This window comes from Cicer arietinum, chromosome 3 (genome assembly GCF_000331145.2).
Source record: "Cicer arietinum cultivar CDC Frontier isolate Library 1 chromosome 3, Cicar.CDCFrontier_v2.0, whole genome shotgun sequence".
Lineage (NCBI taxonomy): Eukaryota > Viridiplantae > Streptophyta > Magnoliopsida > Fabales > Fabaceae > Cicer > Cicer arietinum.
The window spans coordinates 74,491,110-74,503,591 of record NC_021162.2 but is presented as its reverse complement, the minus strand read 5'-3'; the positions used below and the strand labels follow the sequence as shown (position 1 = coordinate 74,503,591).

The window sequence follows — 12,482 nt, the reverse complement described above, 5'->3', positions numbered from 1 at the left end:
CTGGTTTTATTTTGATGTGTTTCTGGTTTTATTCTGATGGTTCTGTGCTGGTTCTGCTGGTTTTATTCTGGTTTTATTTTGATGTGTTTCTGGTTTTATTCTGATGGTTCTGTGCTGGTTCTGCTGGTTTTATTCTGGTTTTATTTTGATGAAATCGGAACACGAAGACGGTGACCAACAATGAAGACGAAATCGAAATCGAAATCGGAATCGGAATCTGTTTAAGATGAAGAAATCGAAATCGGAATCGATTTGGGAGCTTTTGAATTGGGGCTGTTTGTTGAACGATGCTTCTGGTTCAATTTAGGGTTCATTTTCTTTTAATTTAATTATAACAAATAAATTTTATTTTTAATAATAATTTTTAACAATTATAATAATGATTTTAAAAATATAAATTATATTTTTTAATTAGAAATAATATAATAATAATTTTATTCCACGTATGCGTCTGCCACGTCAGCTTTTTTTTGACACGTCATTAAAAAATGCCAACTCATGATAATTTGGACTCAAATTCTGTTTGAGGGACTAAAACTGGGGAGAAACAAAATGGGGGGACTACTTTCAATTTTCACCTATAATAGGGAGACCAAAAGTGCAATTAAGCCTATTTAATATAAAGGATCACAACGAAGTATTATTTACTCTATTATAAGAGTATTTAAAATACGTACTTAAACCGAATAATAAGTAATTGCCAATAAAAATAACAATTCTTAAAAGGAACTTGAATCAACTTTCAAGTCAAAATTTTATTTATAAAGAAAAATTAACAAAAATTTATTTATATAAAGAAACATTAAAAGCACCCTTGAAAAAAATATATTAAAATTTATGTATTCCATACTTCAAAATTGTAAAAATATATTTTTATTTTCTTAAAAAGTGAGGGCTCTTATTAAAGCAACCCTTAAGTAAAAACTAACAAAATGTCAGTAAAAACTAACAAAATATTCATGCATATTAATACCCTTGCAAAATGTTATTTTCCTCTGAAAATTTAGACCAATTCAATTATCATGGTATAATTCTTCTAGTGATTGAACAACAAAAAACCATGGAGTCTAAAAAGCATAGAAACAATGAAAAATAATAATGATAATTACCCGTACATAAATCTGAAATACTTACATTAATAACTAACTGAGCTGAACATATTATAAACAGAAGAAACAAAAAAGAAAAGCCAATCCTTTCCATACATTGGCCACTTCATTCCCTAGTCCCTAACTAGATTGGACCCAAGTGAATTACATACCCCTTTTATCCTAAAAAAGGTATATAAATATCACTTTACAATGCCCCAAAGAAAAGGAGAAAAAAAAGTTAGCTATTTGACAGCAAAATGGTTTGTGGGATCCTAATTAATCAGCATTTTAAAATGTTAATGTTGATGGTAACAACTAAGGAATTATGTTCCTTCACATTTCAAGCAAAAACAAAGCCACAGGAAATTGCCATCAAACACACAGCAGCCTGTTCCTCTTCCCCTAATTTGATCATCCTTTGTTTCTTCATAACCGAATTCAACAAAACCTCTTCACCCAACGCCACTAACTTCATTTTCAAACACACTCTCAAATCATCGTTACCACCAACACCATTTTCTGCTCTCTCTCTCTTCCTTTCCTTTTCTTGTCCTTTCTTATTACAACAACCCCTTCTTTTCCTGTACCTAATTCCGCAAGCGTTGCACAACGTCTACATCACCCAAAAAAGCAAAAAGATTAAAGAATTTTACAAATAGTAAAAAAGAAAATCCCTTTTTTAGATTGAAAAAAAAAACCATTTCATCAAAGTGATCCTTTAAACAAATTGACACACCCAAAACAAATTAATAGCGAACAATGACATCAATTGGTCTAAAAGGATAGAACAAAAAGTGCAAAATAAATATGACAACCAAAAAGATAAACAAAATAAAACAATCATAGAGCAAAAAGACTAAGAGGGAAAAGTTGAAAAGAAAAGAAATGAAACAGTATCAAGGTGGTGGTTGGTTGAAAGGGAAAAAAATGGAAATTAACAACTAGAAGTAACAAAATTGATGAAATAGATTACAAATTTGTAATGGGTAAATAAAATACCTTGGGGCCATTTGGTCCTCCTCTCCAAAGTGGAGTTTTGGTGGTTTTGCAATCAGAACAACACTTCTTGATCACACTCATTTCCTTATATGAACAACATTCCTATTATTTTTAAACAATTAAAAAAAAATGTTTACCATTTCATTACAACAACGCAAGTAGAAGAAGCTAGCTAATGATAATTTAAGAATACTTCAAATATACCTTATCCATTTGATCCATGATTCCCATTGACTCAACAGCTCAAAATTGATCAACAACAACGAACAAAAAATGGGTTAAATATCAACGAAACGGTAGTAACCGAATCACCGAAACGGAATTTGTAGTATTAGAACGAAGAGTGAAGAAAATGGATAAAAATGAAGGTACAATAAACAACCGACTATGTGGAAATACTCAAAAGAATCCTAGGGTGCCCTTTACAATGCCCGAAATACCCTTCTTTGTTTCTCCTAGAATATAGTGGCGACCTTTTAAGTTTCGGACTTCATTATGCCACGTGTCCATGTGACGTGTATGCATTTCCTATCCACATGGTAATAGTGGGAATGGAAATTTCAAGATCACTCTAAGGATACTTTTTTTTTTATAAGATTAGCTTAACTAATCTATCTCATTAGTGGAATAGATTTCATTAACGCAGTACGAAATTAAGTCAGACCACATAGAGGCAAAATGGTATTCACATGGAAAATGCGTGGTTGTATTAAAGTAGCTAGACACGGTGGTAGTATGATAATGGTACTCACGGCATAATAATGTTCGGTATAATAATTCCGGATACCCCAAAAATTTCCTATTTGATATGGTTCGAGAATATCTGTTTCCTAAGAAAAACATCACATTGTTCACATTTGTCATCAAAAAAATTTCAAGGTAGTAATAACAAACTAAAAACTTATTGATCACAATGAACAAGTGGTTGGAAGAACCATAGAGGCAATAATTTAATTAATGAAAATATACAAATCCCCCAACATAACATTTGACAAAATCACGATTTATAAGCAATATTTTGACAAAAACAAAGTATCCAAAAATCACAAACCACAGTGATTTCAATCATCCAAACTTGAACAAAATTAACTAATGAAAGGTAATGCATGCTCTCCTCTACTGAAAATAAATAAATTCAACAAAGATTTAAATGCTTTCAAGGATTAAGGTAAAAAAAGGCTTTGATTTTATGTTATTTCAAAACTAAGTAAAATATAGTTTGATTATTATTGACTAACAGTAAAAACGTAAACAATCATCTCAAAAAAAAAAAAACATGTATAGGATGGGTAGACTGTCCATGCATTTCATTGAGCTCTATTTTGAAAGTGTAATCTACATAAATATGATTAAGTTTTTATTAAGATATTAAATGACAATAATTTTGATATAAATAAATTTGTAAAATATAATATGACTAAATAGTAAATTGAAGATAAACTAATTTATGTTTAAAATTTAAAGTGGACTACATAAAATTCAAACTAAAATCAATTATAGTAGAAAAATCAATTCTAAATTGAGTCTCTTCCTTTTTGCGTACGGCATCGCCACTTCCTTTGGCAACATCCACTAATTCAGAACTTAATTTGAAAGCCATATTTCGACCCGGACGTTTTCGGGCTGCCCCTAATAACCAACGAATAGCAAGTGCTTTTCCTTGTGTGGATCCTATTTCAGTCGGAACTTGATGAGTAGATCCGCTTACGCGTCTTGCTTTTACTGCTATATCGGGAGTTACTCTACGTATTGCTTGACGTAAAACAGATAGTGGATTTGTTTCTATCTTTTGTTGAATCCTTTTCATAGCTCGATAGATAATTTGATAAGCCAATGATTTTTTTCCGTGTTTCATAATCCGGTTAACCAATATGTTAACTAATCGATTACGATAAATTGGATCGGATTTTGCGGTTTTTTTTTTTCTGCAGTACCTCGCCGTGACATGAGCGTGAAAGGGTTAATCCATTTTTTTATAACTTATAGGAGCTTAAATAATTTATTTTGGCTTTTTCGCCCCATATTTAGAACGCCCTTGTTGACGATCCTTTACTCCGACAACATTTAGGGTTCCTCGAACAATGTGATATCTCACACTGGGTAAATCCTTAACCCTTCCCCCTCTTACTAAGACTACATAATGTTCTTGTAAATTATGGCCAATACCGGGTATTAAGCAGTGATTTCAAATCCAGAGGTTAAGCGTACTCTGGCAACTTTACGTAAGGCATAGTTTGGTTTTTTAGGGGTAATAATGGAAAAGTTGACAGATAAGTCATCCTTACTGCCACTCTACAGAACCGTACATGAGATTTTCACCGCATACGGCTCCTCGTTCAATTCTTTCCAAGTCATTGGATCCTTTTTCTCGTTCGAGAATCTCTACCCCGTCCCGAAAAATAACTAGAATCAATTCAGTCACAATTTAATGTTCCAATTGAACACTTTCCTTTTTTATTCTTTTTACCAAACATAGGTAGATCTAAAATTGGATCTCAAATTGACGGGTTAGTGTGAGCTTATCCATGCGGTTATGCACACTTTGAATAGGAATCTATTTTCTGAAAGATCCCGGCTTTCGTGCTTTGGTGGGTCTTCGAGATCCTTTCGATGACCTATGTTGAAAAGATATCTATATGATCCGATCAATTGTGTAAAACGTGCGGTAACAACGGAACCAGAGAGGTTATACAGAAAAAACAGTTCTTTATTCTATACACTATTTTATATTTCTATATTTTCTATTAGTTAGTGATCCCGATTCAGTGACTCACTGTTGGCACCAGTCCTACATTTTGTTGTTGTGGACCGAGGAGAAAGGCGGCAAAAGGATTGTAACATGACAAAAGCAAGGAGGTCAACCTCTTTCCAATATAGAACATGGGTTCTGGCAATGCAATGCAGTTGGGGACTCTCATATCGATCCGAATGAATCATCCTTTTCATGTCGGTAATTGCCTGCTAGGCAAGAGTATAACAAGTTACAAATTCTGTCTTGGTAGGAATTGAAGTAGTTAACGGTGGGATTACCATTATCCTTTTTGTGGTGACGAATCTTGTATGTGTTTCTAAAAAAACGTTTTTTGAAATAATGTGCCATTGCTCAAATCCGTAGTCAATCCTATTTACCATAGGAGCAGTTGACAATTGAATTGAATTTTTCCCATTATTTTCAGAGTATGAAAAGAAGTCCAGAATTCAAGTTGTTTAAGATATATTGCCGTTGAGTTTCTCGACCTTTTGACTTATGATAGGATTCGTCTGCTTTAAGGGGGCAAGGCAAGGGGTATACGGGAATTAAAAAAAGAAAGTCTGAAAGAATTAAAATAATTCGTAAAATAAAATAAATTTTTTAATTAAATAAATTTAAAGCGGTAGTTGTGTATAATTGACCGTATTTTGCTGTTATTCTTCTTCTTTTATAAATGACCACTAAATTCTCAACGGTGAAACATTAATGGGGTAGTGTATTTTATTTTCATTCTTTTATTTTTTAATTAGCCACTAACTTTTCAACTGACGCATGTACAAAGTCATGTAGTATAAGTTTAATTTTATTATTAAAAAATATTAATTCAATTAATAGAAACTTCATATCTTCATAGCACTTTGTCTAGGTGACACGTGTCAAATTTACCAAATTATAATCTTTGCTTTATTATATTGTATAGATATAATTACTGAAATGAAAAACTATGTGCCACCTCTAATAATGTAGTAGAACGCAATGGTAGAGTGCCAACAGAGAATAGAGTGAAGGAAACCAACGGAGCAATAAATTATAATTTTTGTTCGAATACAAAAATTGCTGCACGCTATTTTTGGTAAGACTTGCCCAAACCAGATTTGTAACACATTGAAACTTTAGGGTAAACTTCAACGAAACAATGGGACAGGGTAAAAGAAAAACTCCGCAGTTCCTTGCCCAACTAAAATGAAGAAAGAATAGTGTCATCATGTAATATTTGCCAAAATACTCAGAATCATAAGTGGTACTTGCTGACTCCAATCTATCTATGCAGGAAAAATAACAAAACTTGACATAAAATGAAATTATATAAAAGAGCCAAATCACTTGAAATGATCACTTGGCCGAAAGCAAACTCAAATATTTAACTCTGAAGTGGCAAGAAACAAGCCACAACCCAACTGTCCCCCTGATGTATGTAAAAAAACCAGCCATTTCAAAAACCTAAGCCGGTCAGGTATCGGCCTATTTACCAAAGCTGAACCTTATAGAACCTAAGGATAATGAAACAACGCTGACTTCCCCCACCGTTGAACTGTCACACCGGAGGATTTCACAGATAGAACAGCCAAAAATCCTGCAGTTTAAGAAATTCAACATTAAACATTATGTCTACACATTAAAGGAAAACACGAGAAGAGGATATAAACAGCCAAAACTTACTTTGCTCATTTGCAACGAAGAGTTTGCAGAAAACCATAACAAATCCAAATATAATATAATGATTCCTCTAATAAAACATGAATACCTACCTTCTAGTTGAAGTTGAATCCACCAGTGGGCACAGAAGGAACTTCAGAGCCACCAAAGTTGAACCCTGATTGAGAAGCATCCCCTGGAGGCATAGTCTCGTCCTCATCCTCCAACCAGTATGTCTCGAGAATCTTCACCGCCTTTTCATAAATCTCAGTGTTGTCATGACTCTGGAGGTTCTCAATTTTCTCCAACCCCTCAGCATCATCAATCATTTGGGCATACAGATTCACACCATCAGTGTTGCTAACATTTTTATCAGCTTCACCTACCTTCAAAATGTTTTCCAGCCCTTCCAGACAAACTGTCACAATCCTAGGATCAGGACATATGAGAAGATCACACAAGGGCTTAATACACCCTTGACTTACCAGGTATCTGTCGATCAAAGAAAAATAATTTATCACATCTTGAAACAAAAATTCTATAAAACTAACAAAATCCCGGGGGAACATTGCAAATATATGGAACTCTCCTTACTTTAATTGTTCATGAGAACCACCCGATGTAGCATTTGAGATGGCCCAGGCAGCTTCCTTCTTGATATCAAACTCAGCATTTTGAAGCAAGTGGACCAAAGGACCAAATATATTAGCATCAATCACAGCCTGTATATTATCAAGAGTCAAAAGGGAATTAATTATAAATTAAGTTCTCCAAATGCAAACAGAACACGTCAAATTTTAAATATTTCAAAGACAAAAACCTGAATCTGTTGTTTATTCCCAGCTGTGATGTTCGATATTGTCCAACATGCTTCCTTCTTGATGCTTTTTTTATAATTATTAGTCAAGAGATTCAGAAGACTGGGAAGAACTTGATGGTTGATGATAACCTAGGCAGAAAAGCACCACGTTAACAAAAAACCAAAATGATAATAAAGGACATGATTCTTGAGGGAAATATATCCGTTCCAAGATACAGATACAATTAGATCTTCCTAACAGAAACAGAGTTTAAACATTACAATGGAGTCTATAAAGAAGAGAAATAAAGATAACAGGGTCGTTAATTTGGACTTGAAAGAGGTCCATATTCTATAATGCTAACCATGTAACCTGTAAACCCAGGTATGACAAAAGGGCATGAGTTTGGCAATAAGAATTTACTTTTGCACGCAATATATTTGAGTTTGTTTCTAAACAATGTGACAATAACAAAAGTAGGAATCATAATTTTTTAGATATTTCTATGTAGATCAAAACTAGGAGGAAGAGACATGGAAGAGTGTGGAATGTGCGAGTGGCTGTAAGGTATTCGAGGGGAGACTTGTGCAACGGGATAATTAAGAAATGGTGAAGGAGGAGATGGTGGGAAAAAGTGACGAGGAAAAACATAATGAGTAAATTGATGGCCTAGACCAATGGGGGCAGAATCGGTATGTCGGCTCTGATTGTTATCTATTACTACTTCTGCATTTTCTATATCTATTTTACTAATTGAACAGTTTTTCCCTCTTGTACTGGAGATTTCCTACATTAATTTGATTTTTTTTTCAGAATGAATATCAGTTCCTAGGTTTATTACTACTTGCCTTAGCACAGAATCGCATAGTGGCATCGATAGGATATTGGGCCAGGGTTTAAGCTAAATAAACCTGATATCCTATCAAACACACCGATTTTTAAGAATAAGAGAACAAAGTACTATACTGTGAGAAGGTCTTGAACTTAGTACCTGTGTCTGCATGTCGTCTCCTGTGACAATATTTCCAACTGTTCGAAGAGCAGGAATAAGAACAGAAGGAGATGGGTGCCTGAACAAGAGCAGAATAGTAATTAGAATAACAAAAGAAACCAACTTTCAACAGCCAAGTTTGATATTCAGAATACTCACAGTAGAAGCTCAACAAGCCGGCTACAGACACCAGCATCAATTACGCCTTGAATTTTGTCATTAGTACCATCAGAAAGATATGAAAGTGCCCAACAAGCATCAGTTAAGACTTCTTCGTCATTTGAATGGATGAGACTGGCAAGTGCAGGAAGTGCAGGTTTAACCTGTAGAATCAGTTATTGTTATTATTATTATTACTCATTAAAACCACATGTCAGCAAAACAAAAACTGGAAAAAACAATGATGAAGCAAACAAAGAGCTCTGCTAGTTTTCTTTCCAGTAGAGGCACAAATTACAAATATGAAATACTTGTTCAAATAATGTGGCTTTCACATACAACGCATAAATTTTAATTTTTAAAAACCATAATTACAATAAATGCCACTGAAGAAAAACTTAGCTGCAATGATCACATTGCAGTTTCATAATTTTCAATATAAACATTAAGAATTAGTGAATTATCTTATCAAAATTATGAAAAGGCTGATAGGTGCTATCAGAATAAAAATAAATAAAAACATTAGCAATTAAACAGGTGTTGATGCAAGGTATTGCCCATAACCCCATTTGTTTGTGTGTGTGTGTGTGTGTATATATAGACTTGTAATCATTGATTTTTAATTATTACATAGTAATTACCTAGAAATGAGTGATTGCAAAGCTATATACATATGCACAAATGTACTTCTGGGCCCAATACCTATAAACACTTCTATTAGAAATATTATGCATAACAATACGATGATAACTTCATACCTGTTCAAAAGCAGGCTGTGGCTTCCCCCTGCAGAAGTTTGAAAGTGTCCAAGTAGCGTTTCTGAGCATAGAAAGTTTGGCGTGCTCATTCAATTGTGCCAACAGAGGAAGCAAAGCTCCATGACTGAGAACAAGATCACGGCACCTAGGTGAATCTCCAGCAACATTTCCTAATGCCCACACAGCCTGGCAGTTAACAGAACAAAAGAAAGATGTTAAATTCCAGTTCAGACATATCACACTACACGATTCAATACAACTACAAGGCACTGCCATCATTCATAAGCATAGCTTTGGCAACAAGTTAAGAAATAATAAAACTCAAAGCACATGCATTTAGCTCAGCCTCACTTGCATGCACAACACGTGCAAACATCACACCTAGACTGTGGAAACAGCGACATACCATCTAAATCTAAAATCAAAGTGAACAAGTTGTCTGGTCAAGCAAATCAACCTTCTACTTAACTTCTTAAACAAAAATGAAGCGAAACTCCTAATAACAAGTAAGAAAACATATAATTAAATTGATAGACAAAAACAAAGGCACAATACAGCATATAAACATACCTGTTCACGGACATCATCGCTAGGAGAAGCAAGGAGCTGGACAAAAATTGGGACAGCACCGTGATCAATTACTACCTTAGTGTTTTCAGATGTTCCAGAAGCTATATTTGTCAAAGCCCAAGCAGCCTCAAACTACAACATACAGTAAACAAAGTCAATGCAATGTACAGGAAGTATAGATTTATTAATTGCATTAAATAAAACACAGAAGATAGTAACCTGCAGCTGTGGGAAATCTTCCCTCATCAAAAACTCAACAAAGCGAGGAACGACACCAGCTTGTATAACCTCCTCAATTGGTGGGCTACGTTCTGGTAAGAGATAAAAGTTGTTAACCACATGTCCCTTACAAGTAGCAGACAAAAAAAATGAAAAAAATAGTTACATAGAACAATATCTAACCGATTGAAAGCAGCTTCCGAAACTGAGTAGTTGCCTCGAACTGCATGTTATTATCATCAGTCCAAATACCTGTAACCAAGGATGGTAGGTGTTCCAACTGCAGCAAGATACACATTGAACTACAACAATTCAGTAGAGACTTCAAAAATTTTAAGTTTATTCAAGTCTAAATAAAATTAATCAAACCTTGTAGCTAGGTTGTCACAACACGTAACCGGTGAATATCGTGAATGGGTTTATATCATAATGATAGTATAATCCTTAAAATAAACAAACTCTACAATTAACCTAATTACTTGTCCAACATAGCGGAGTGAGATCGAGAATTTATTTAATTAAAATTCAAACTCAGAAGATGAATAAAAGCTATGAATATAATAGTATTTGATAAAGTAAGCAATCGAGCAAAACAGAAAATAAACGTTGAAGGGAAATGAGTAATCATAGTATAAACCCTAAAATAAACAAACAATGAGAAATCTGAAATAAAAAAAGAAACAAAAAAAGCATAAACATTGAAAGTGAAAAATCACAGTAACAATTGGCCAATTAACCTAATCACTAGTCCTAAAGAGAAGTTTTAATTTCAATTCAACGAATCAAAAATCAAAGCAATCAATTGATGAATGAATAAGATAGTCGAAATTTAACAATTAAAGTAGTGAGATCACGATTCACAAGAATTTTCACCTTTTTCTCTATTAGCGTAGATTGAGCTGATGCAGGCATCTGCTGAGCAAGTCCCTCGCGTCTCTTCTTCTGCAAGCTCTCTTCCCTACGGTTCTTTCGGATCTCAACCATAGTATCCTCTCTCCGTCTGCGACCTTCTTCGGCATCAACGGCCACTTTGTACCGATTGCGACGGACATCGGTCCTCGCGTTTGCGGTTGGTCGATACGACATCGTTTTAGAATCGGTGGAATCAACGGTTAATCGGATTTGAATTGAATAATTGAACCAACGGACCTGACGCGGAGGGAATTTCAGTTGCAGAGAGAAAATTGAGAGTGCTAAGTAAAAAATGGAGTGAGAGAGGGTTTTGGTTTGAAGAGTTTGAAAAAGAGGAATGATGGAGGGGGTTTATATAGGATGGTTGAAGTGTGGGATTTGGAGCCGAAAGTGGACCTGGATCGGATGCGAATTGCGGAAATGCCACTGGTTTGAATTTGAAGATGAGGGAAAAAGTTACTTTGATCGGAGAAAGGTTACTATAATCGGGGGACTCGGACTCGGACTGAGTAAGACCTCGTTTTTTTTTTTGGTAGATTTTTTTCATTGACTGGGGCACATTTGAACGTTGTCGTTTTTGTTTTAGAACCAAATTCGAATTATCTAGGCCATTGGGCCAAGGCCCATTATTACACGACTTTAAAATTCATGAAGGGTGTATAAAATTATGAAATTAAATGATTTGTAAAAGTATTTTATATTAACAATCAATCACTACTTGTCAACACAATCAATAAAAAACTAAAAATAGAAGTGATACGGTTGTTTGATGTGTCAATTTATTTGCTTACTTTCATAAACTAAATACAGATCGTGAGTTGTTGCATTCTTAAAACTAAACTTGAATCCACAACCTTCAATTAAATAAAAAGACTTCAATATATATCATTTAAGTACTCTAGAGTTTAGAGTTTAACTTATACACTAGTGTAAAAAAATTGCTTGTGTTTAATTATTCTACCACATCATTAAATTAATATAACAAATTATATATATTTTTAATTCTTAGACAAAATGCATTATGCAATTTACAAAGTTATTTAATTGCAATTGAATTAATCCTCAAAGTACTATTTTAAACATCTATTTTATCATGCATAAATTCAAGCATTTTTTATTGCGATTAAGTTGTGTTGAGAAGTAAATTTTAGTAGGATTATTTGTTGATTTGTTTCACGTGGTTCAATTGGTTAAAGTAAAAAACAATCATTTCCATCATGATGCAAACATGTTTGATGTCATTAGAGAATATACCAAGAAAGATTGAACTTGTTTCCTCCATCACATTCTCCGTGAAGGCAATTATTGCACTGATAGTTTTGCAAAGATAAGAACTAAAAGAATGGATTCGTTGATGATGGCTTATGAGTAGAGATGAAAATAGGCTAGGCCGTCCGTCAGGGGCCTATGGCCTGACCTGGCCTGGCCTATTTAATAAAAATGCTAGGCTTAGGCCATTTTTAAAGCCTATTTATTTAAATAGATCAGACTCAGGCTTATAAAAAAACCTATTAGGACTGACAGGCCGGCCTATATATAATTTATTATTTATTAATATTAATTATTATTATTATTATATTAATAATATTATTTTCT

At 33.9% G+C, this 12,482-nt stretch overlaps 2 protein-coding genes across 3 annotated transcripts; both read right to left on the bottom strand.

Annotated features, from left to right (window-relative positions):
* Nucleotides 1–1,086: 1,086 nt before the first annotated feature.
* LOC101512290 (GATA transcription factor 15-like) lies at nt 1,087–2,711 on the bottom strand. 2 transcript variants are annotated; one of them, XM_012714122.3, is made up of 3 exons: nt 2,295–2,711; nt 2,091–2,174; nt 1,087–1,704 (listed from the first exon to the last, which is right to left on the bottom strand). In XM_012714122.3, exons 1-3 carry the CDS (start codon nt 2,319–2,321, stop codon nt 1,432–1,434), a joined length of 384 nt encoding a protein of 127 aa, XP_012569576.1. In that variant the 5' UTR covers nt 2,322–2,711; the 3' UTR covers nt 1,087–1,431. The 2 variants fall into 2 exon arrangements, with proteins under 2 accessions (XP_012569576.1, XP_004494549.1); XM_004494492.4 differs by having other exon boundaries at nt 2,091–2,192; nt 2,295–2,689.
* Nucleotides 2,712–5,988: 3,277 nt separating this feature from the next.
* On the bottom strand, nt 5,989–11,221 carry LOC101511961 (importin subunit alpha-like). Its single transcript, XM_004494491.4, has 11 exons — nt 10,848–11,221; nt 10,158–10,254; nt 9,975–10,066; nt 9,756–9,887; nt 9,186–9,371; nt 8,428–8,591; nt 8,269–8,347; nt 7,298–7,426; nt 7,072–7,199; nt 6,591–6,969; nt 5,989–6,415 (listed from the first exon to the last, which is right to left on the bottom strand). Exons 1-10 carry the CDS (start codon nt 11,058–11,060, stop codon nt 6,594–6,596), a joined length of 1,596 nt encoding a protein of 531 aa, XP_004494548.1. The 5' UTR covers nt 11,061–11,221; the 3' UTR covers nt 5,989–6,415; nt 6,591–6,593.
* Between the last annotated feature and the right edge of the window lie 1,261 nt (nt 11,222–12,482).